The sequence below is a fragment of the Copadichromis virginalis genome, unplaced genomic scaffold, assembly GCF_057382275.1.
Source record: "Copadichromis virginalis isolate Kocher_CV1m ecotype Utaka unplaced genomic scaffold, C_Virginalis_male_GT1.1 unmapped_scaffold_1, whole genome shotgun sequence".
Taxonomy (NCBI): domain Eukaryota; kingdom Metazoa; phylum Chordata; class Actinopteri; order Cichliformes; family Cichlidae; genus Copadichromis; species Copadichromis virginalis.
The window spans coordinates 2196844-2222667 of NW_028188589.1; the positions used below are offsets into that span (position 1 = coordinate 2196844).

The window sequence follows — 25824 nt, forward strand, 5'->3', positions numbered from 1 at the left end:
CAGGATAAAGACATGCTGTGGAAGAGAGACAGATGAACCGCTGAGTGTTGTCCCGTCGAGGTGGCTCTTCTATGTTGTGCATTTATGGCACCAAACCACAAATGCAAAGGAAGAAAGGGTCGAGGCACAGCACCCAGCTGCCTGACAATATTCAGGCAACGTCCAAAGCCCCACAAAGGACCTACCCACACCCCACTGGCCCCGCCCAGATCAAGGAGCTGTCACAGCAGACAAAAATGTGAAGTCCGCACATAGTCGCCATGGCACCCACCAACCCACCACACCATCCCCCATGGAGCTACCAGGAGAGGCATACTGGCCCACTGAGGATCACAGAGGAGCAGACCCAGGGGGGCTGACAGCACAGCCCCCACCCACCAGTCGTGCAGCTTATTTTATCTTGTCAGCGTGAGCCCCACCTAAAGGGGACAGAGGGATTAGTGAGTTGCATTAGTGGGGCAGGAGAGAGTGAAGCAGGGGAGCCAATGTCACTGCGATACGACTCCTCAACACCATCCAGCCTGCCCCACCACTCATAATGAGTCCTGCTGTGCTCTGTAGCAATGATGCATTTTATGTGTGTGTGCCAGGTTAGTGCTGTGGATTCAAAGGAGCACAGTTCCACTAAACAGGAGATCAGGATAAACCCCAGTAACCAACCCTGCCCCCGCCATCACATATTCTCAATCCCAGCAGAGGCCAGCCCCACAATGACATGCCACACGTGATACACAGCCAACATTACTGTTATAATTACATGTTTCCTTTATTACTTTCCTTTCAACCTATTGATTTTGCACCTTAAACTTTCTTCGGTTGCTACAAGCCACAAAGTCCTTTATGGTTTGTCTCTGTTGTGTGGAGGGCTGTTTTTAAGAGCTCAAAAATGGGTGTATCAGAGTCAAACAGGCAGCACAGTGGAAAAGTGGTTGGCACTGTTTCCTGACAGCAAGAAGGTTCTGGGTTCAAATCCAACATCTAAGCTGTTTGCATGCTCTCCCCATGTCTGGGTCCTCTCTGGGTTCTCTGGCTCCCACAGTCCAAAGACGAGCAGTTAGTGGGGTTAGGTTGATTGGTGTATGTGCCCATGAGTGTACACGGGTGTTTCTCTGTGTTAGTGACAGTCTGACAGAAGGCTGCATCCCTCAGCCTCATGTGGGCTGTGTAGCCCCTTTACAACTGCAGTGAGAGCTCAGACCTGTTTCTGGTGGGTGGTGGACTCCTCCAGGGCTTCCCCTGATTCCCCTTCTGCCACAGAAGACTGTGGCCTCAGAAACTCATATCTGCTTTTTGCAAATGAAGCGAACCTGTTGGCTTCATCAGCAGGGGCGGATCTAGAAGGGTGGCATGGGGTGGCAAGTGCCACCCTAAAATGATCCCTTGCCACCCCAAGTGCCACCCCAGTTTTGCATATGACAGTGTTGTTTATTAAAATAAGTTTAACAGTTTGAGCGTAGTTACAGTCAGCAGTGAATATAAATGCTAGAACTGGATATATTCCATAGTGTCCCCCCCTCCACATTAACAAATGGTTCAGCCCATAGCAGGACGGCTTTTTTCTTGTTTTCAGTAGCAAGCGATGCTTATGATTGTGCCAGAGCACATTTTGAACAACACCATGGGAATTTCTGATTTTACACAGGTGGGTGGATGTTACACTGTGGAAATGAAGGAAGGTGAGTGCTATTTTAAATGGTTGTAGAAAATGAAAAAACAGCAGGTGTATTGGCTGCATTTTTAGATAAATAGTTGTATCTGTTTACAAAATGTACAATTTATATTTGCATTTCAAGTTATAAACATTTACCCAACACGTCTGTGGTTTTTTTACAGTAAAAAATACTGCTAGGATTTTAGGTTCTTTGTGTGATTTCAGATCAGTAATAGTTACATTAATAGTAATAGTAATACTAATGCAGTATGTCAGTGAAAAAACAACTAAATTCAGTTGAGCTGAAAAGATACCAAACAAAGCAAGAGGAGGAAAAAATAAAATGAAACAATCTGAGGGTGAAATACAAACGTAAACTCAAAGGAGTCACAAATGTCCGGTTGTATTTCAGACCTCAGAGGGTGAATCCAACAAATCATGAAAAATGAGGTTTACATGTTTGTTCATGACAGTGCAGATTTCTGACATTTTGTGTCATTTAAGCTGCAACAATGTGACTGTTTTCTAACAAAAACAGTGAAACTTAAGTTAGACTTGTGTTTGTAAATGAAGCGCCCCATGTTGTGTAGCTTTCTGGAGTTTATACTTATTGGGCTACATATGTATTTAATATACAGGCTGTACAGTACATAACATCAAAACTCACATGTTTCATGTAACTAAAGTGTGTAATCATGTGGGTACAGACAATAATTAAGTTATAGACTATATTTATATGAAAAACGTGCATACTTACTGCATTTGAATCATTTTAACCACATGTAACCACCTGCATATGTGTTTGGGGGAAAAAGGCTTTGATTTTGCCACCCTAAGAAAATTTCTCTAGAGCCGCCCCTGACCATTTCACAGGATTTGCATTTAAAGATGCAACAAGACTAAAATGGTTAGGGTCAGGAGGTCAAAGGTCAGAGCTCCTGTGGGTCTGAGGGCGGCCTCACGCTGGAGAAGGATGAAGGAGTCTGACCTGAGCCAGTGTTTGACATGAACACATCAGCACTGCTGTCAGTGAGCCTAACGACAGCCGTTAGCATCATTTCAGTGTTTCAGTCATAAAAACACTTCCTGTCACTGTGGTGGTTACAGTGACATCATGCAGTTTGTGCTTTGACCTCCAGAGGGCGACAAATCAGCACAGACAGAGAGCTCCATTCAAACTTTGCTGCCATCAGGAATAATTCTTCAAATATAATCATCAGTGTTTGAGCAGTTATGATATCAGGGACAATCTAGACATGTGTGACAATACTGAACATGTCACATGACACACCTCAAACATCATGTGATCCACTCTCAGTCTGCACTTTCATTCATGACTTCAACAGGTTGAAATGAGCTTTGAAGAAACATCAGTTCAGTGCTGAAATATTTAAACGCTGCAGGAAGAACAACAACAAAGTGATGACGGATGTTTGTGCTTCAAACAGGAAAACCAGCAGAAATAAATCACAGCCTGCCAGAGGTTTGGAGTTTCCGAGGTGCACCTGAACGCAGCACAGTGTTCCAATGCTCCTGATTGTCCTCAAACGTCTCTTTGGGTGTTTCCTTCCTGCTCAAAGTTTACTTTCACTTCCTGAACTTCGTGGAGTGGAGCTTGTTGTTGGTGTGTGAAGAAACTGTAAGTTTGCTTTGTTTCCTCCTTTAACAGTTTGTCTTTAGGAACTTTACTGTTTGTTCAGCTCGTGTTTGATTTCTTCACACAACAAACTGTGTGTGTTTGTATTTCCGGTCTCTCCATTAAAGTCAGTGTGTAATGTTTCCTGGCTAACATCAGCTGTGTGCAGCTTAGTTCAGCACAAATCTGCCGCTCCATAGTTCACGGTAACGGACTCACAGCTGGACCAACGAGGCCGAGTGTGTCCGCCACTCTGAGCTACGTTCGTGTTTGTGTACTTGTAGTTTGTACTTTGAGTTCACTCAGAGCCCACAGAGGACGCAGCGTACGTGATGACGTCACAGCCCTTTACCTCCTTTACTGTCACTGTGATTAATGTTTACACACGAGACACCTGCAGAGCTCTGACGCTAAGCTAGCACACAGCATGCTAACACTAAGCTAAAGCTAAGCTAACGCTAAGCTAACGTTCAGCTAACACTAAGCTAACGCTAAGCTAACGCTAAGCTAACCTAGAACCCAGAGTGAGGTTAAAGCTGAGTAAACACTGACCCCAGACCAGCACCGTGATAAAGTGAGCTGCTGCTGCTGAACTTGAACAGGTAACAAAGTGATGAGCAGTCAGGCTGCAGGTTTCTACCTGTTCATGTTTCTACAGTAGAATCACTTTGAAGTGTCTTTGTGCTGTTTCATCTTTGATTTGTGTTCATAAACACTCAGAGAAACATCACGTGACCTCATCAGGATCTGTGTTGGTGTGTGGGGCTGTACCTCAGCTTTATGTTGTTACATGCTCATTTGTTCATTTCACACAGTAACATCAAAGTAATGTTATGAGGAGTAATGAAGTAACGTACTCCATTACTTTTAATTAAAGTGTTCTGTGTAATATGTGTAATAATGACTGTTTTGAGTAATGACCAACACTGATCACAACAAAGAGGAAATGCCTCCAACATGCACAAACATTTGAGCCACAACATGCAGTTAATGTGCACAAATGTCTTTGATATGCTGCTCAGTGATGGTGGTGACTGTCAGAGCAGAGCTACTGAGAATCAATAAGTAATATCAATGATGGGATCAGAATCACTAAATTCTTCTCATCCCTGTCAGTATCATACATGTGCTGTATAATGTGATAAATGTAGAGGTGCTGGCTGTTCTCTCACTCTGCTGTTTAGCTGTAAAGGACGCCTCCCTGCCTTTGTCTCATTCATGACCTTTAATAGTCTCTTCTAACATGCAGAGATCTGTATGATCTGTTTCATAGAGTCTAACCAGCCTGTACAGGTAACAACAACAGTCACTGCATCACTGACACACAAACGTCATCTCTGTCAATAACAACATTCATACATGGAATAAAAACACATCAGTGGATCATTGCTGGAGCTGATGTTTGTGCTCCTGGTGCAAAGGCTCTCAGTTTCCTCCTTGAAATAACATCAGTGGTGGGTCAGCGACATGCTTTCTTTCCCTCTCAGGTTTAAATATCTGGGACTCTCCACCGTTTGGTTTTAGAGCTGAAGAAGCTTCTCAGATGAAACGTCTTCCAGAAACTTAAAGACGTCTCTTTTCTCTCCAAGCTCCTTAGATCACATGACCTTCATGACTGAGATCCTACTGGTTTCTAGGTCACATGACAGGTCAGAGGTCAGCGACTGTAACTCAGTTCCTCCTGTTAATGTGAACTCACTGAGTGTTTGTGGTTTACCTCTCAGACTGACTGAAGATGATGATGGAGGAAGAGAAGGACAGAGCAGAGTCTGCAGGGTCCAGCTGTCCGTCTGTGAGGAGTGACTGGTCCAAAGGAAACAATCCAGAGTTCAGTGGTGAACCTGGAGCAACGAGGTCAGAGAGCTGAACTCACTGAGTAACAGAAATAATTCTGCACTGACATTATAATCAGTGTTGACTCTGGTTGATTGTCTGACTGTGTTTGTGAGCTGAGAGGAAATGAAAATGAGTTTGTAACAAAAATCAGTTTTGTCCAGTTTTCCTGTAAAAAGCTGAACTCTAATCTAAGAGGATGTTACTGACAGGAAACAGCTGCATTATCTGCAGTCTGTGTGATCACAGCTGCTTCAATCATGTTTGTGTCTGCAGAGGTCAGAGGTCACAGTCTGCAGGGTCCAGCTGTCCGTCTGTGAGGAGTGACTGGTCCAAAGGAAACCCTCCAGGCTTCAGTGGTGAACCTGGAGCAACGAGGTCAGAGAGCTGTGATGACTCCTTTACATGTTTGTGTTTCCTGGATAAATATGACCTGAAACATCCTCAGATTGTTACAAAGATTCATTAAAAAGAAAACAATGAAAGAGAAAAGATCCAAATGTTCGACTTGGTCATTTGCTGTTTGAGGACAGTGATGCTCATATCTGTGGGGAAAGTGTGACCTGAGTGGGTTCATGTTTGTCTTTAAAGAACAGAGCTGCTCTGATTCTCTTTGTGTCTGATCTGTTAAACAGTCTGAGAGGTCACACAGAGACCCAGCAGCTAAAGCCTGGATCATACTGGCTGCTGTTACTCCATCAGGACAACACTGAACCACAGTGGTGTGGATGTAGTGGATAAATCCCACCATACTGATGCTCAGAGTTAACCACAGGGAACAAAACCAGATGTTACCTTCAGATTGTGACCTTTGGAGTGGACGATGCAGATTTCAATAGAGAATAAATGTTGTTGTTTTTCAGCTGTGAAGAAAGAATCTAATTTTCTGAACTTAAGAATTTATGATGCTGGAAACAACATGGAGACTATAACACAACATTTCCACTGTGTTCATAGAATGAATGTAAAACTGTCAGACATTCATTAAATATGCAAAATGTCTACAGAAGCATCAGAGGGTCAGACGTGAAGCACTCAGTGATTTTGATCAAATGACTCATCAGTTATTGATCTGTACTACACTGATCTACCACGTTAGTAAAGCTGGTGTTCTGGTGGTGGAGGGAGACTCGGATCATGTTCTGGTTTTGGAGCAGTGATCTGCTGATGGTTCAGTTTGATGAGCTTCTTCAAAATCATCCCTGACATCACCACTGAAAGGACGTCCATGAAAACAGACTGAAAATTACTGATATGTTCACAATCTGAGAGTTTAAAACTTGACAGACTTGATTCAGATGAAGTTATTTGAGCAGAAACTCCTGGATCTTTATCCTGTGTTGATCTGATCCTTCATGGTTCCTCCACAGAGTGGACCAGCAGAGCTCAGAGGGTCCCAGTGGTCAGTCTGCCCAGCAGCATCAAACACAGCTGGACTCCATATTTATGGTCTGTACATGTACAACAACTACTGTTACATCTGTTCTGTTCACAGTCATCTCCATGCTGCTCTTTGTAGACCAGTGGATCGTCAGTGTGTCCAACATGGATCTGATGTTTGGCTCCATGATTTCAGTCTGATTGGCTCATTCATAAATATTCTGTTCCAGCTGCTGGAGGACAACATCATCACTTTTGTGAAGAACGAGCTGAAGAAGATCCAGAAGGTTCTGAGTCCAGATTACCCAGAATGCTTAGAGAGTCAGAGGAGCAGCAGCAGAGAGGCGTTTGTGAAGATCACAGTGGACTTCCTGATGAGAATGAAGCAGGAGGAGCTGGCTGACCATCTGCAGAGCAGTAAGAGGATTTATCTAAAGATTTAAGCTGCTGGATAAATGAACATTTTCCAGAGATGGAAGATGGAGCAACATGTTTTAAAGATTAGTTCTTTTTGGAATTGAGTGTTTATTTTTCTTCTCTATCAGAGCTTCAAGCTCCAGTTTGTCATCGTAACCTTAAATCCACCCTGAAGAAGAAGTTCCAGTGTGTGTTTGAGGGCATCGCTAAAGCAGGAAGGCCAACCCTCCTGAATCAGATCTACACAGAGCTCTACATCACAGAGGGAGGGACTGCAGAGGTCAATGATGAACATGAGGTCAGACAGATTGAAACAGCATCCAGGAAACCAGACAGACCAGAAACAACCATCAGACAAGAAGACATCTTTAAAGCCTCACCTGGAAGAGATGAACCAATCAGAACAGTGCTGACAAAGGGAGTGGCTGGCATTGGGAAAACAGTCTTAACACAGAAATACAGCCTGGACTGGGCTGAAGACAAAGCCAACCAGGACATCCAGTTCATATTTCCATTCACTTTCAGAGAGCTGAATGTGCTGAAAGAGGAAAAGTTCAGCTTGGTGGGACTTGTTCATCACTTCTTTACTGAAACCAAAGAAGCAGGAATCTGCAGCTTTGAAGACTTCCAGGTTGTGTTCATCTTTGATGGTCTGGATGAGTGTCGACTTCCTCTGGACTTCCACAAAACTACAATCCTAACTGACCCTAGAAAGTCCACCTCAGTGGATGTGCTGCTGATAAACCTCATCAGGGGGAAACTGCTTCCCTCTGCTCGCCTCTGGATAACCACACGACCTGCAGCAGCCAATCAGATCCCTCCTGACTGTGTCGGCATGGTGACAGAGGTCAGAGGGTTCACTGACCCACAGAAGGAGGAGTACTTCAGGAAGAGATTCAGAGATGAGGAGCAGGCCAGCAGCATCATCTCCCACATCAAGACATCACGAAGCCTCCACATCATGTGTCACATCCCAGTCTTCTGCTGGATCACTGCTACAGTTCTGGAGGATGTGCTGGAAACCAGAGAGGGAGGACAGCTGCCCAACACCCTGACTGAGATGTACATCCACTTCCTGGTGGTTCAGGCCAAAGTGAAGAAGGTCAAGTATGATGGAGGAACTGAGACAGATCCACACTGGAATAAAAAGAACAGGAAGATGATTAAGTCTCTGGGAAAACTGGCTTTTGATCAGCTGCAGAAAGGAAACCTGATCTTCTATGAATCAGACCTGACAGAGTGTGGCATCGATATCAGAGCAGCCTCAGTGTACTCAGGAGTGTTCACACAGATCTTTAAAGAGGAGAGCGGACTGTACCAGAACAAGGTGTTCTGCTTCATCCATCTGAGTGTTCAGGAGTTTCTGGCTGCTCTTCATGTCCATCTGACCTTCATCAACTCTGGACTCAATCTGCTGGAACAACAACAAACAACATCCAAGAAATCTAAATTATTTAACAAACCAAACCTTCAATCTCTCCACCAGAGTGCTGTGAACAAGGCCTTACAGAGTCCAAATGGACACCTGGACTTGTTCCTCCGCTTCCTCCTGGGTCTTTCACTGCAGACCAATCAGACTCTCCTACGAGGTCTGCTGACACAGACAGGAAGTAGCTCACAGACCAATCAGGAAACAGTCCAGTGCATCAAGAAGAAGCTCAGTGAGAATCTGTCTGCAGAGAAAAGCATCAATCTGATCCACTGTCTGAATGAACTGGATGATCGTTCTCTAGTGGAGGAGATCCAACAGTCCCTGAGATCAGGAAGTCTCTCCACAGGTGAACTGTCTCCTGCTCAGTGGTCAGCTCTGGTCTTCATCTTACTGTCATCAGAAGAAGATCTGGATGTGTTTGACCTGAAGAAATACTCTGCTTCAGAGGAGGCTCTTCTGAGGCTCCTGCCAGTGGTCAAAGCCTCCAACAAGGCTCTGTGAGTAAATCTGTGATCATGTTTATTTTTAAAATGTTGATTAAAAGTGGTCATAGATTTCTTCCATGACAGATCCATGTCCTAAAACCATGAGACAGCGTAGTTGTATAGTATAAAAGAAAAAAGGAGAACTTTTGACCACAATATTGTAACTTGAATGAACTTTTGATACAGCCTTTAAACATAAAATTTATGAACAGAATCGGTGACAAAGGGCAGCCCTGGTGGAGCCCATCACCCACCGGACTTATTACTATCCAACGTATTGCCGGCTATGCCAACCAAGCTCTTGCAATGGTTGTAAAAGGATCGAATGGCCATAAAATGTTTCTCAGTTTTATTATTTTCAGTCACATCTGTTTTTGATTATTAACTGAATATTTTAAAATTCAGGCTTTTTATGTTATACAAAACATCATATTTTCTTATGATGTCTTGTATTGATTCTGAAGGAATAGTTTTCATCAGTATCGCAGATACCAGCCTGAATTTTACTTTGTATTGGATCAGAAAGGAAATCAGTGGCATCACACATCACTTACAGCAACTTCAGTACCTCTTCATTTTAATAAACTGGGGGGAGGTGCACCAAGATTCAGTATGAGATAAAGAATTATTTTTAACTGTAAGGTTGGAGAAATCTGTTGTTGGAAATTGGAAGAACAGGTCATCTTAAAAATCACTGCATTGTAGTTTTATTCAGGCCCCTTCAATCTGTGATCGCTGTTGCTTTGCATTGTAAATGCTACTATTACAAAAGTCACAAATATTAGTGTATGTGTGTGTTGTTGGGTAATAAACCAAAAGAACAGAATCTACCAGCACCTCACTGATTTCTGCTTAAAAACAATAAAAAAGCAATAAAGCTCTGATTTGTTTGGTTGATCTTGTCTCCCTTCCACCTTGATTTCAGACTGAGTGGTTGTAACCTGTCAGACAGAAGCTGTGAAGCTCTGTCCTCAGTCCTGAGCTCCCAGTCCTCCCGTCTGACAGAGCTGGACCTGGGTAACAACAACCTGCAGGATTCAGGACTGAAGCTTCTGTCTGCTGGGATGAAGAGTCAATACTGCAAACTGGAAACGCTGAGGTCAGATCAAGCAATATCGATTTTTTTTTCATCAATTAACATCATTTAATCAATTTCATTTGGAAAAAATTAACAGTGTTTATGTTTTGTTTTTTTAATGAATCCATGCAAGTCACAGTAAACTGCCACATTTGTCTTTTGTAACATGAGGCAATAAGGATTCCAGCATGTCCTGAAACAGTGTTGAAATATTGTAAATGTAGTAGCTCCTCATGGCACCATGAATATACTTTAACACAAGTGTTTCATGTCTTCTTGTCATCCTTTCTTCAGACTGAGTGGCTGTAACCTGTCAGACAGAAGCTGTGAAGCTCTGTCCTCAGTCCTGAGCTCCCAGTCCTCCCGTCTGACAGAGCTGGATCTGGGTAACAACAACCTGCAGGATTCAGGACTGAAGCTTCTATTTTCTGCAGTGGAAAGTCCAAAGTGTACACTTGGGATTCTCAGGTCAGGATTCAGTCTTTTCTGATGATGATTTAAAACCTGAGTCAGGTCGATAAATGGCTTACTCATTTACAACAGACATGATTTGTCAAATCACCTTATATCTAACCCAAAGGTCCTGTGTTTTACTACTTTGATTTTTTAGTAAAACACAGGACCTCTTAATATTTATCTAAGAGACCATATATAATTTTTTTCCCTGGATCATGTGTGTACCCTCCTGGTTGGAGCTCCAGCAGCCTGTATCAGTGAATGGGACTTTAAATGAAATTGCTGCCCCTGTCAGGAAGAGGTCTGAGTGACACACAAAACAGAAAATATGAGCACTGCATGTGTCTGAGGCTACTCAGATACAGACCTGAATGAGACACTAACTTTGTCTCTGAGAGATAACTTTTATTATTAAATACACTTCATTTCTCATCTGTGTAGAGAATGTAGAGTTTGACATGCTAATATTACAAAATGAAAAATCACACTGAGTCACAAAGAAATTGTTTTGGAGTATTTATGGTTCAGCTGATGAAATTGTTCAAACAAACCAGTAATTTACACCGAAACAGCACAAGTGAAACTTTTTCGAGGGACTTACACTAAGCTTGTCCTGGTACACCTGTAGAGCCCAGCTTCTATGGACCATGAGCTTAAGTTCTGTGCTGCTCTGATTTATTGCCTGTGTTGTCTTTCAGTTCAGCTTTGTCGAGTCTCTGGTAGGATTTCTTTTACATGACCTGTGTAAAAACAAAACAGGAAACACATTAAGCTGAAGTAAGATGCACAATTTGAAAAATGGGGCACAAAAAATGTTGCTGCTTTCTGGAAAGTGCGTCTAAGAAGACCCAATGGAGAAAGTGAAGAGAAAAATCAAAGATTAAGAAGAAGAAAATGGCAGAGGCAGTTTCTCTTGGACTGCCTGCAGATGGGGTGAGACTCTAGAAACAGGGATGATTGGAGAAAATGCAAAGAGGCCATAGGATAAACCAGGAGATGAATACTCTGGTGTTCTGGGGATAGTGGGAGTGAGAGGGAGAGATGCCAGTAAATGATTTCAAGGATAAATTTGAGAGAATCAGAGCTAAGAAACCAAAGCAAGTGGGGAACTACAAACATATGGACAGACTCATAATTAGGCCAAAGACACATTAAAGCAATTATTACAGGTTTAGAAACAGGGATGGATATGAAGGAGCTTAGCATGAATTTGCATTGAGGAAAGAATAGCAACGAGCATCAGAGGAAACAGTTAGGAAAACTAAAAGGATGTACTGGCAGGAATACTGCAGTACTTTAGGAAGAACTACCGTATTTCCCGGACTACAGAGCGCACCTGAATATTAGCCGCACAAGCTAAAATCAGGGGAAAATCCTGTTTTGTACATACATTAGCCGCACCTGACTAAAAGCCGCAGGTGTTTCAATGTTGACTTATCATATGTAAGAGAATATGCACAAAGCGAATTGTCAGGAAAGAGATGGCTGTTTGGAGACACACCCCTTTTATTAATATTTTGAAAAACAAGTTATGGTACATATTTGCATAACTTTTTAGGTATATGTACAAGTAGCGGTAATTACAAGTACAAAACATGTACTGTGCTTCATAAATGAGTAACAAATGTAGTACATAACAATAACCTACAGCACACCAGAACAATTGATTCGGACTACCTTTTAGGCTCAGGTGCAGTGACACGGCTTTAACAAGAAGAAAAGTCAGTCATTCACCACCATCTTCCTGCGCACTAAAACCACCAAAGTCCTCTTCTCCAGTGTCGGAAACAAACAGGCTCAGGGTGGCTTCGTCATCCACTCTCAGCTTCTTTCTTTCGTTGTCACTTTCAAAACCAAAGAAATCCTCGTTGTCAGTGTCAGAGTCGAACACCCTCAGAAGGGCCGTGGCGGTGTCCTCCTCTCCATCATGCAGCATTCAGCCCTTCGAAATCTGTTGGTGATCGTGGATGTTTTCACACTTTTCCACGCTGTCAGAATCCAATGGTGGAGTTGGGCATAACTTGCTTTTTGCAAGTTTATCGCCGCTCATCATCCAGGCCTCCAGCTGAACGGGTAGCGCTACTTTGAAGTAGAGCTGGGCGATATGAGATTTTTTCATATCACGATATGTTTTTTTCATTTCAGGCGATAACGATATCTATCACGATATAAGCCAAATAACTATATTTGTAAGATTTAAATGTGCCGTTGCTCACAAGTAAAATGTGAAATAATCAGCAGCTTGTTTTTATTTAAATATTTATTTCCCATAATAAGTTCAACAGGGCAGATGTACTTAAGGAACATGAGACTTTTTCAGATAAATAAAGGCAAATATTGCAAACTACACAAAAGGCAGCCGCTAAAGCGTTTAAGTTTCAAAATAGAACAAACGAAACAGACTAAATTGTCAATTCCACTTAGAAACAAAATATTAATTCTAAAAATAAATCTTAGTTTGTTTTACAGAAGAACAGACAAAACTGACTAACTTTTGTCAATATCAAATAAACTGAGAACTAAAAGGAAATTCTCAATCTCTCCTTGTTGTATAGCTGAGCTTTTCAAACAGTTTTAACAGTTACTTTAGTCTGACAAAAGCCGAATGACGAATTAGCGCTTCCAGTCAGAGACTGAGGCTACGTCCACACGTACACGGGTGTTTTTGAAAACGGAGATTTTCCGTTTTCGTTTTAAAAATAATCCCGTCCACACATAAAGGCAGAAATGAAGGAAAACGCTGCTATGAACATGCCAAAGCAGCAGGTGGCGCTAGATTCCTAACCGTACCGAAATGTTGGCCAATCAGAAGTCTAGAAGCCTCGGTGTGAAAAAGTAAACAAAGCTGGGGCATAGAAGCAGAACCGAGTCGTATGTGTGGAGGGACAGTAACTGTGTGTATATGTAAGCATTTAAACACTGCAGAGAGTAGAATTAACAGTATTGTAGAAATTCATTTCACCGAAACAATAACGTGGCGCACAGTGTGACGCATGCACCAGTTTATTGTATTTCCAGACTTGCTTTCGGCACAATTTACAGTGCACGCTACTCTGTTTTTTGTCAGACTTGAAATAGCCGAAATACCTTCACACTACGGAGCTTCTATGGCTCTTCCGTTCGACAATCTCTCCGGCATTGGAACCATCATCTGTTTTCTCTTCGGTCACGCTTGATTTTTCTAGTCGGCACACTCATTTCCTCCATTACCCGCTGGCTGCTTCCCAAACAAACACACGTGCGGCTTGGCACTTGTGCTGTATGTAACAAGTCACGCGACGTGACGCTGCGGCTGTGATTGGTTCGGCTCTGCGCTACTTAATTTGGATTGGCTGACCTTTTTTATTTTTTTATTTTAAGAGGACAAGAGCGGCGAGGTCTATCGCGATAGCTTAATTTCTCTATCGAGTAAAAGTTATATCGCGATACATATCGTTATCGTTCTATCGCCCAGCTCTAGCTGACAGAGGCTCCTTTGACTACGATGACCTGGATGACTGAGAACCTTCACAGACACTTGTGGTCAAATAATGTGTTGTGCAGCACGCAGGACAGACAGCGCACAATGTGCTTTGAAGTAGCAGCCAAGAAAGGTGTAATTTAAGTCTACGAACAGTGAACACCCGTGTGCACACCTGTGTGGATCAGCGCGCTTGTATTCAAATGGTTTCCACATGTAATGGTCTGCAAGAGGATGTAGCGAGCCATAGCCCCGTCCCCCAGGGCATGAAACAGGCATGGAGGAGATCCAGGCCCCAGAGTGCGAGAGCCCAAGGAGGACAACCGGAGGGGCATCTGTGCCACCCTCATGGGAAGGGCTGAGGATCCCCAGACGAGGCGTCACCCAGTAGCCACCGAGCAGAAGCTAGAGGGGGCTTCACCAGCGTGCCCAACGGCTCCGCCGGCAGCCGGCTGTGCCAGAGTGAACCGAGCCGCAGGCCCAGAGGCCGGAGGCCCGAGGGCCCCCCACACCCCGGAGGAGGCCTGACCGAGCAACAGGCGCCAGGCCCCGCCAGGTAGCCACCGGGAGTGAGCCGGTACATACCTGAGCGCCCAGCCCCGGACACCAAGAACCACCAATGCACCGACCCCTGAGGGCATCAGTCACCAGCAGGGAGTGTGGTGAGGGGAGATAGGCCTTGGAGGGCCTGGGAGTTCCCAGAGAGGTGGAGTCTAAGACCCGACCTGACATATAGACACAGACAAACAGGCACACACAGACACAAACATGCGTTCCCACCCTCATGCACACATATACAAACACTCAGCACTCACCCAACGTAAGGACTGACATAAATGGACATGTACACACAATCACACTCCCCAAACATACTCTATACCCCGGGTCCAGGTACCCTCGCCCCCAGAGGGGGAAGCAGAACCCAGACCCAAGAGATGTTACCCTTCCCCCCGGGGTGGAGGCAAGCAGACCGTCCCAGGCTCCGCAGCAGCAGGGAGGCCAATCGGACAGCCAACATCTCCTCCCAGCCCCCCCGCCCCGATGGCTAGCAGAGAACGGGGGTGTGTGAAGACCCCATACCTCCCTCCTCCTGCTCATGTGTAGTGTTGCTGCGTGTTGCTCTAAAGTGCATTTAAAACTAAAAAACGGTGCTGCTGCCAGAGAGCAGCAGGTGTTAGCACGGCCCCTCCCGAGAACCCTCAATGTCTACATGGATTTAAAATTGAGAGGTGGGCACCAGCGCCAGAGGTAGGTTTGAGTACACAGACCGTCCACTGGACGCCGTTAACGTGCCCACCCTCAAGGCCCTATATATATGTGTGTGTTATGAGAGTGTAAGTAATGTGGATGTCTAAGTTGTGAGATAAAATTGAGGCACAGGTGGCCAGAAGGGGACCGGGGGGGGGGATGTCTCACCTGCACTCCTGTGACACACCCGCACCCCAAGGCCCTACCTGTATGGGTGAGTGTGGTGGAGCGGGAAGAGGGAGGTAGCCGGGGATGGGGAGGAAAAGGAGGGAGGGGAGGATGCCCCTCCCTAGGGCCAGCTCCCCCGCTGACCCCAGTAGGCACCCCCGTCCTCTGGTACCCACCAAGGCAAGGGAGCCCAGGTCCATCCAGACCGCGGCCTACGGTAGCACTGCCAAGCCCCACAGGACCCGGGGCAGCCCACCCTACCCACCGCAGAGGAAACTGTACCCACCCCAAAATGAACATATTTCAAGTAAACAGCTGGACTGATCAGGTCCAAACACAGAGTGATAAACTTGTCAAACAGCTGTCATATCTTTATATAGAAGCTCTTTATAAATGCTGCTCACTGCAGTCTGTTTACTAATAATGTCAAAGTGTTAGAAACACAGAAACATCAGAATGGTCTTTGTTCACAGAAACCTGTCTGGGATCCTTTGTTGTTCTTTTGATGCAGAGTTACATTATAAATATAAAGAGTTATTTCAGAGTCTCATCAGTTTTCCTGCATGTCTTTATTTAACACATCAGCAGGGCTGAAGCTCTCATGTTAAACACACACTGATCTATGGACACGTTCATGTGTTTCTAACAGAACCAGGCTGTTATCAGCCTGCACTAACATTATGTCACACACACTGAATGTAACAGTGACAGTTTACATCATCACACAATCAGCTGTGATTGTTTCACTGTCATCAAACGAGTCAACAGGAAGTAGAATCAATAGAAACCAATCATTTCCTGACAGCATGTCTGATGGAAATAAGTGCAGATTATGTATGAAGTCTAACTGCACACAGTAACTGTGTTACAATAAGGACTTAACAGCGCCCTCTGCTGGAGTGTTTCACACTGAGAGCAGCTTTCCTCTGAATTCAGTGAGGTTATGACTGAAATTATTGGTGTAGTCGGTTTTATAAAGACCAGACCAGTAAAAACAAGAGTGTCTCTGCTGTCTGTGAGGAGATGGAGCCGAACATCAAGCTGTGCTGTTTCACAGTGAAGCCAGGCGGCTGTCACCAGGAAAAGTCTTGTCCTGAGTTTTTGAGCTCAGAGAGCAGATCAGATGTTTTTGGAGCAGGAGCACAAGTATGAAGTCGCAGAGTTAGTGATGAGAGCTTCCTGGCAAAACTGGCCTACCTGAGGGACATATTTGGAAATGAAGTAAATCTACAGCTTCAAGGGAAAGATAAAAACCTCCCTCAGGTCACAAGATCAGCTCTGTCACTGAAAGCTTGCAGTGTGGGGCAGGAGACTCGATGAAGGAGACACAGATTCATTGGAGAACCTGCATGAATTTGTTGACACTACTGACGATGATGCCGCCTCAGTGACTCCATATATCAAGCAGCATATTTCATCACTGATGGGATACTTTTAAAAGGACTTCCATGAAAACAGTTCCCAGCATGACCAGCTCCAACTGGTTTCAGCTTTGCAGAGCAGAACCAGTTCATTGACGTCTGACTCCACACTGAGACTGCAGTTCACATCACAGACACTGAGTGGATTCTGGCTGAGTGTAGAGAAGCAGTATCCACTCTGAGGGCAGCAGGCTCTGGGCGTTCTTCTTCCTTTAGTCTCATCTTTGTGAGGCTTCTCTGCTGCTGCTGCAGACCAAGTCCAGGTCCCAGCTAAACACTGAGCAGGAGCTGAGAGCTGCAGGATCCTGCTTCAAAGCTGCTTTGAAAAGCTGTGCACTGCAAAACGTGCTCGTCGGAGCCATTAATGCTGACTTTGTTATTTTGATCAAAGAAAGAAATCAGCACAAACTGTTTGATTCGTTTTTGTTTTGTAGGTTAAAGTGTTTCATATATTGTGCTCCTGAGTTAATGTTGCTGATCAGTTTGAATTCATTTTGATTGTTTATGGAGTTTATTTCATTTTATGTTTCAGTATCAAACGGTTCAAATGTTTATAGTTTTATTAAGGATGTAATTTATTTTTTATTGAAGGTAAATTGTTGCACTTTACTTTGTTTCCATCTAAAAGTGTTACATTGTTTCTCTTCCAAACTAAAAAGTGTTTCTGCTGCAGCTTCCTTTCACTCTTTATCATTTTCCAGTCAGTGAAAGTCTTTTTGTGTCCTCCTAAAGTCCACCGTGCTCACAGTGAACACTCGTATGCTGTTGTGCTGTCACAGACTGTTATCAGCCGTGTAGCCGCTCATACCTCATTTATTCTTCTTGTTCTACCGTCAGACCCAGGCGCACAGCTTTGGTTGAAGTTCTTATGTTTGATTTCATAACAGCTCTTCAGATTTCCACTCTTTATAACTTTATAAGTATTTTTGACAAAGCCATCTTCTTTTACTCATCCACTCAGCAAGCGCAAGCGCCCAAGACAGTAACCTATCAACTCACATACCCACATAGCTTGTTCTTCTTTGTCGTTTTATTGGCAGTTGGTGGTGCATTACCGCCAACAGCTGGCTGGGAGAGTGGACCAGCATGATGCTAACCTGCATAGCTGCGTGTCGCGGCAGTTCAAAAGTCCGCCACGGCAGCCGGCAGGAAGAAACTATCCAACTACACGGTAAATGAGAAACTGCTTTGTGATCCGGACAAAATCCTCTTGGGGTCTGGATTTGGACCGGAGTCCAGGAGTTGATATTAAGCGATAGCTTAATTTCTCTATCGAGTAAAAGTTATATCGCGATACATATCGTTATCGTTCTATCGCCCAGCTCTACTTTGAAGTTTGTTTTTCACGCTACCTCGTACTGCACTACGTTGCCTGACGGATGGACATGTGACCAACATACCACTCTTGAACCCCGATCCTTCCGCCAGGCAACGTAGTGCCGTACAACAGCGGAACAAACAAAACAAATCCGCTCATGGACAATCCATAGAAAAGCCGCACCTGACTAAAAGCCGCAGGGCTCAAAGCTTCTGCAAAAAGTAGCGGCTTATAGCCCGACAATTACGGTACACCAGTTCAGAATGTGTGGAGTACAGTTAAGAACATGAATGCAGACAGGAAACAACAGCAGCTGTTGTAAAGTAAATTCAAACTCCTTTATTAAATGCAGCTGGTTGAGTTGAAAACAATGGAGAATGATTGTGTTACATTGTTTATTCTCTATAGAAATGGAGCAGGAGTGCATGCAGAGCTGGACGTGGGCTGTATATACATGCGTGTATCTGTTTTGTCTGTGAGCAGAGAAAACAAAGCGCTGGAAATGTCATATTGAAATGTTAAATCAGGAAAATCCTGGAGAAGAGGATAGTTCTAATGTTCAGTTTGTAATGTTGAATTCAACACAGCTCTTAAATGCATAAAAATGACTTCACCTGACGTCAGACTGAACAATCGGATTAGCTACTGATATTGATTTAACCCTTTAAGACCTACCATAGAACCAAGTCCGCCAGAGCTTATATTATATTTTTACATGCTGTAGAGCCATTTTTGGGAGCATTTCAAGTTGCTATACATCAATACAACCATTACAGCCTAAATTTTAATAATATGTATGTATTAAGTGCATAGTAATTACATAAATTGCAAAAAAGTGCAATAAACTACAAAAAAATTGAAAATCGTTTTTGTTTTTTTAACATATATTTCTAGTTAGAGAAATTTAAGAGGCTTATCCCTCAAAACTGTAAATACAAAAAAGTTGCACAAAATAGTTTCCCACCTCAGGAAATTTATTTTGAGTGCCTTCATAGTTTTATTTTTGAAATACACCAATTTTTATATACTGCAGGAAAAACGAAAATAAATATTATACTGCAAATTTGCAAAATAACAGCATATGCATCAAAATAAACTATTTCCAGCAGAGCAATATGAGTCCTAAGCATATGTGGAAGGAAACTGTAACCTAGGACAAGCTGATGGCACAAGATGTAAATACAACTCCTCAGGTTTCATATGCAAAAAAAATTATTGCGCTAGCTCACGTGATTACAGTGCTACCGGGATTTAAAAATAGTTGCGCAAAACGGAGTGTGCCCACTCTGACCAGTTTTAAAGGGTTAAAGCAAGAAAATATGGTATTAGCATTAGATGCCAATTCCTATTAACCTTAAATTAGCATTACCTGCTAATGGCAGTCTACTTAGCATTAACTCCTCACTAATGTAATGCTAATTCACATCAAATTATCTTTAGCTTTAGCATTAGCTGCTAGCTTCAGCCTACCTAGCACTAGCTGCTCACATTGTTAAAAGGGAAGAGAAAACGATATTAGCATTAGCTTGTAATAATTATTCACCCCTAATTAGAATTAGCCACTAATGGCAGCATACTTAGCATTAACTCCTCACATCGTTATAATGCAAATGATGCTAACTTGCATTAAATTAGACTGCTGTTATTAGCTAATGCTATTTAGCAGTAGCTGCTCACATTGCTATAAAGCAAAGGAAAACGATATGAGCATTAGGTTCTAATGCGTATTTGCCTTAAATTAGACGTAGGTGGGCAGCACGGTGGCACGATGGTTAGCACTGTTGCCGCACAGCAAGAAGGTCCTGAGTTCAATTCCACCATCAGGCCGGGGTCTTTCTGTGTGGAGTTTGCATGTTCTCCCCGTGTTTGCGTGGGTTCCCTCCGGGTACTCCGGCTTCCTCCCACCGTCCAAAGACATGCAGCTTGTGGGGATAGGTTAATTGGATAATCCAAATTGCCACTAGGTGTGAATGTGCGAGTGAATGTGAGTGTGAATGGTTGTCTGCCCCTGTGTGTTAGCCCTGCGACAGACTGGCGACCTGTCCAGGGTGTACCCCGCCTTTCGCCCTATGACAGCTGGGATAGGCTCCAGCGCCCCCCGCGACCCTGAAAAGGATAAGCGGAAGCGAATGGATGGATGGATGGATAGACGTAGGTGCTAATGGCGGCCTACTTAGCATTAGCAGCTCAGATGTTGTAATGCTAGGAAAAAGAGTGTTAGCATTAGCCGTTCACAATGTTATAAAGTTAAGGGAAATAGTGTTAGCATTAGCTACTCACATTGTTAAAAAGTGTTAGCATTAGTGCATAATGCTAATTCACATCAAATTAGCATTAGTTAATAACGGCAGCCTATTTAGCATTAGCAGATAATGTTGACCTTGGCCCACTGGAAAAGTTCAGAACTAAAGATTTAGGAGTGTTTCTCGATAGCTCTTTCTCATTTGAGAAACAAATTCTGTTATTAAAACCAGCTGTAAGGTTTATATTGTTGATTGTCATTTATGCTTAGAAATATTTACTCATATATGCTTAGAGTTGTATAATCGATTGCATGATGATAGAGGTTTGATCCTTAGTAGTCTGTAAAGACTCTGTGTGCCTTCCAGAGTGCTCTGGCATGCACACACCACTTGGGGCCATGAGAGAGGTCGTACCCTCTCTTACTGATTTATGGTGTAGGACAGGGGTCTCAAACTCAATTTAGCTGGGGGCCGCTGCAGGCAGAGTCTGGGTGAGGCTGGGCCGCATTAGGTTTTCCACAAGAAAGACATGGTTAAAAAATTCCAATCTTCTCAAATCTCTTTATTTTTATTTTTTAACACAAAATATGAAAAATGAATAAACAAATTAAGAATTAATAAGAAAATAAATCAATCTGTAATACATAAATAAAACAATAATAAGATATTTTTAGTCAGTGAACTTGTGTTTTTTTTCAGTCTTCTATATCTGCTGTGTTTAGATTGAAATGTCTGTATTAACAGTTCTATAACCTTCTTCTGAACATGAATGGAACACTGTAGAAAATGAACTGTTCTTCTGAACATGGCTTCTCTTGCCTACTCCTTGCTGCTAGAGACCTGGCAGCGTTTCCTCTCGCATAGCCGAGCCAGATTTGGCCTGAGGGAGGAAGCAGTTGCGGCCCTCGGTATGTCTTGAAGATGATCATCCATAAGTCTGGACCTGTACTTGGACTTATTGAAGTTCAAAGTGGAGAAGAGCTTTTGGCACAAGTATGTGCTACCAAAAAGGCACATGGCCCGCTTGAACATTCGGGAAAGCCGAGGGAAACTAGGGCTCAAGTCTCTCAAAAATTGTCCAAGCTTGTCTGCTTTTCCACTCACCTCCCTGAACTTTGCTTTGAGTTCAGAGTTGCACTGCAGCTCAATGAGCTCCATTTGAAGCACAGAAGGGGCATCTTGCACATCAAAGGAGAAGGGGTCCGCAAAAATGTGAAAGGTGGCTCTGTGTGTCTTGAAGTCAGCAAACCTGTGATCAAATTCCTCCTGTAGCCTCAAAGTGACATCAACATACTCGTCAGCACTGAATGGTGTGCCTGCATCCACGAGTGCCTTGCATGCTGGGAAATGGCAAAGGTTTGTCTGAGAGAGCTGAGCTTTCCAGAGCGCCAGTTTTGTGGAGAATGCTCTCACGTTGTCATAGGCAGCACTGACAAGTTGCCCCTGGCCTTGTAACGTCTTGTTCAGTACATTAAGCTCATGTGTCATATCAACAAGAAAAGCTGAGTCCATGAGCCATTTGGGATCAGTTAGCACAGGAACACTAACTCCATCCTTCTCCATGAAGGCTTCACTTCTGCTCTCAACTCAAAAAGTCTCTTTAATACATTTCCCCTGCTGAGCCAACGTACCTCAGTGAAGTTGAGCACATCCCCATATTCTGACTCCATTTCCTCTAAAAAAGCTCAGAACCTTCGGTGCTTTAAGCCCCTGGATCTGATTTGGTTGATGCATTTCACAACAATAGACATCACATTGTCAAACTTCAGGCATTTGCTGCAAAGGACCTGCTGATGGATGATGCAGTGCAGAGCAATGGCCTCCTCCACGCCTTCCTCTTCCAGTTTGTTTTGTGCCACCAGTCCATGTTTCCTCCCTGTCATTGATGGCGCTCCATCTGTTGTTATTCCAACAAACCTCTTCCATGGCAAACCAACATTCTCAATGGCATCACACAGCTTGTAAATATCTGCTGAGCGGTGGTCTGGCCATGCATTGGAATTACTGTGAGCAGCTCCTCCATCACTTCAAAACTGTCATCAACACCACGGACATACATTGGGAGCTGGGCAGTGTCGGTGATGTCTGTGGTCTCATCAAGAGCGACTGAGTATACACTGAAACATTTGGCTTTCTCACACAGTTGGTCATAAATGTCACTTGACAGGTCAGAAATGCGATCTGCTGCGGTGTTGGCAGAAAGGCTGATGTTGCTAAACTGACCTTTCTTTCCCGGACAGACTATATTTGCAGCCTGCAATATGCACTTTTAGACAAATCCACCTTCTGTGAATGGCTTCCCTGCTTTAGCAATCATTTCACTAACCACGTGGCTCCGACTGCTGCATTATTCTCTTTGGTTGCTTTCTTGGAGAAATCTTGCTGCCTCAGTAGATCTGTTTTAAGACTGGCAACCCGGTTCGCTCTCTCGTCTCCCTGGTATTTTGCATCCAGCTCAGCATGTCTAGTTGTGTAATGACGTTTCAAATTGTATTCCTTGTGCAGCGCAACTTTCTCTGTGCAAATAAGACAGGTCGGGGTGCCCCTGTGCTCAACAAAGAAATATTGCATTTCCCACTTTTCCTGAAATTGTCGGTGCTCATCACCAACCTTTCTCTTCACCGCAGGCTTTGAAAAAGACATGTTTGGGGCTATGTGACATTTATAATTCTACTTGGTGTCACTGTCGCATTGAAGTTTCAATCAAGCGTTTAGCCGACGGACGGGGAACGTCTCAACGCGTAGAGAACGTCATTTCTGCTTCTTTTTCTTGCAACCGTAGCACGGCGATCGGCAGATAAAAAGCCGGTAGCAGTTGTTACGAAATCAGTTTTACCCCGGTTCTTTTTATTCCTCGAGCATCCAGAGATGGCACCGGACTCAGTAGTCATTTTTACAAAATCTTTATTCATCTTTATTCATCTTCATTTAAGCATGCACTTCTAGAAGGGAAGATGAGGCCGGTGTCCCTCTGCAAAAATCTTCACCCCTTTGTTAGTTACAGCCAGCTTTATAGAAGTGACCCCATTATAAAACCCCCTACGGTGTGCTGCAAACTCTGTCTGTGTCTATGTGCACGAGCACGTGAATGCCTACATGTGCACGTTCCCACGTGTCTATGTGAGTGTAAAGTGTCATACATTATCAAACTAACATTACATTTTCATATTAAGGTGGGGCCAAAAACTATCGTCCTGCGGGCCACAATTGGCCCGCGGGCCGCGAGTTTGAGACCCCTGGTGTAGGAGGACACCTACTCTGTGTCTGGTTAAGTATAAGAGCCCTTTGTTAGGGGGACCGCTGGACTCTTAGCACCAGCTTTGGGGTCACAGGGTCACATCTGGAACACACACACACACACAGACACAGACACACACACACACACACACACACACACACACACACACACACTATGCACAGACTGGTACTCTTTGTTCATACCTGTGTAAGACGTCATAATGAACTTGTGCATATTCATGTAAGCTCAATAAAGAGCAGTGTTACGAGGGAGCAGACGAGAGCGACTGAGGTCAAGTGAAGGAACGGCGCTGTCACAGTTCTCTCCCTCATCAATTGTCTGGTTCCAGCGGTGGGTCTGTGCTAGACGACCCATCACCAGCTTTTTCCACTGGTTACCAGTACGTGGTAGAATCCACTTCCAGATCTGGTTGTCTTTAAATCTGTGAATGGATTGGCTCCATCTTATCTCTCTTTAACAAAAGAATCCAAGTGGAGCCCTCAGGTCTGCAGATAAGCAGCTTCTGACCAGAACTAGACGTAAAAACAGAGGTGAGCTTTATCGATGGCTGCAGCCAAACTCTGGAACAGTCGCCCTTCACATCAGGTCGTCACCAACACTGGACATTTTTAAAAGCCGGTTGGAAACACATTTGTACTCTGTAGCTTTCAATCCTGACCAGTCTTTATAGTCATTACTGTGTATGTTTCCTATTTTCTCTCTACTCTGTGCAGCACTTTGGCTCAACCTGTTTTTAAATGTGCTGATAAATAAATGTAGATTTCTTTGAATAAAACAGTGGAGCCGAGCTTTGAGCTCAGTGTGTAACAGTGTGTGTGTGAGAGCCATGTAATGTCCATGTGTGCATGCTGACTGTGCTGCTCTGACCCCCCTCCTCCTTTCAGGGTGGAGCCTGCTGGAGTCCGATGGTTGAGACCAGGTCTGAGGAAGTGTAAGTGTGTTTTTAATGGGATTCATGAAAACAAAGCAGCACACATTCAACCATCTTCATCATGTCAGGAGTCATCATCAAAGTGTCAATCAATGAACAGATGATGGATCAATAACTGCAGCTGGATTGTGTTTGTTCTCTCCATCAGATTCCTGTCAACTCACAATCGACACAAACACAGTGAACACAAACCTCCAACTGTCTGACAACAACAGGAAGGTGACACGTGTGGAGGAGGTTCAGTCATATCCTGATCATCCAGACAGATTTGATTATTATCTTCAGCTGCTGTGTAGAAATGGTCTGACTGGTCGCTGTTACTGGGAGGTCGAGTGGAGAGGAAGAGTTGATATATCAGTGAGTTACAGAAGCATCAGAAGGAAAGGAGACAGTTATGACTGTGTGTTTGGAGGAAATGATCAGTCCTGGAGTCTGATCTGCTCTGATGATGGTCCTCATTATGTCAGGCACAATAAAATACAAACATCCATCTCCTCCTCCTCCTCCTCCTCCTCTGTCTCTAACAGAGCAGCAGTGTATGTGGACTGTCCTGCTGGCACTCTGTCCTTCTACAGAGTCTCCTCTGACACTCTGATCCACCTCCACACCTTCAACACCACATTCACTCAAACTCTTTATCCTGGGTTTTATTTCTGGTCTCCTGGTGCCTCAGTGTCCCTGTGCTGAGTGGAGTGTAAAGAGTGTCTCCTGTTACAGAAACACTCTGACTGTTGAACAGATAGTTCAGTCTGTACATGTCTGTCTCTTTCACTCACAAACACGTTTTCAGATTCATGGATTCAATCAGTTGATGTTTGAAACTCTTCTAAATGATTCCTTGTAAACTTCTTCCTCTTCAGTCACAAACAAACAGGAAGTGATGTCACATGTGTTCCTGTCCACACAGCAGAATGAGTCTATTGCTGACAGTGATGTACAAACAGAGTGAGCATTTCTGAGGCCCAAAATAAACTAAGTAGTTCACTGAATGAACAATGGACTGTGAGCTCAGTTCCTTCATCATTAGTATGGATTATATATGTATATGTATTATATTAGTATCATATATATCAGGTGCTGCTGCTTTCAGTCATTGTGCAAATGTGCTGTTTGTAAGCTTGTAAAGCTGCAGTCAGCTGAGACTGAAGAAGTCACCTGATCAGTGAGCAAACGTTTCTGAAAAGGTCCAGATGAACAGAATCAACCTTTTGGGATCAGCCAGCAATGCAGCATCATTGTTGTTCAGCTTCAGAGGTTTGCAGGAATGAACTGATGACCAGAAACAGCTGCAAAGTCCAAGAAAATACCAGCTGGAGTTCAGCTGCATTTGAAGAAGTCAAAGAAAAGTAAGGATGGCAAAGGGCGACGTTTTCTTCCAAAGAGCTGCAAACATGGTCGACGCCTCATT

General features: G+C 43.8%; 1 protein-coding gene across 1 annotated transcript; it reads left to right on the forward strand.

The window, feature by feature from the left end:
• The first annotated feature begins 1666 nt into the window (after positions 1 to 1666).
• On the forward strand, positions 1667 to 25485 carry LOC146679517 (protein NLRC3-like). Its single transcript, XM_085450388.1, has 6 exons — positions 1667 to 1676; positions 7046 to 8846; positions 9760 to 9933; positions 10207 to 10380; positions 24370 to 24416; positions 24565 to 25485. The coding sequence occupies exons 1-6, from the start codon at positions 1667 to 1669 to the stop codon at positions 25101 to 25103; spliced, it is 2745 nt and encodes a 914-aa protein (XP_085306514.1). The 3' UTR covers positions 25104 to 25485.
• Positions 25486 to 25824: the final 339 nt, after the last annotated feature.

Excerpts from the sequence above, each read along its gene's own strand:
- LOC146679517 (XM_085450388.1), top strand. Across the intron at positions 8,847-9,759 it reads AAAGCCTCCAACAAGGCTCT|ACTGAGTGGTTGTAACCTGT; the intron begins GTGAGTAAATCT and ends CCTTGATTTCAG. Across the intron at positions 9,934-10,206 it reads TGCAAACTGGAAACGCTGAG|ACTGAGTGGCTGTAACCTGT; the intron begins GTCAGATCAAGC and ends TCCTTTCTTCAG.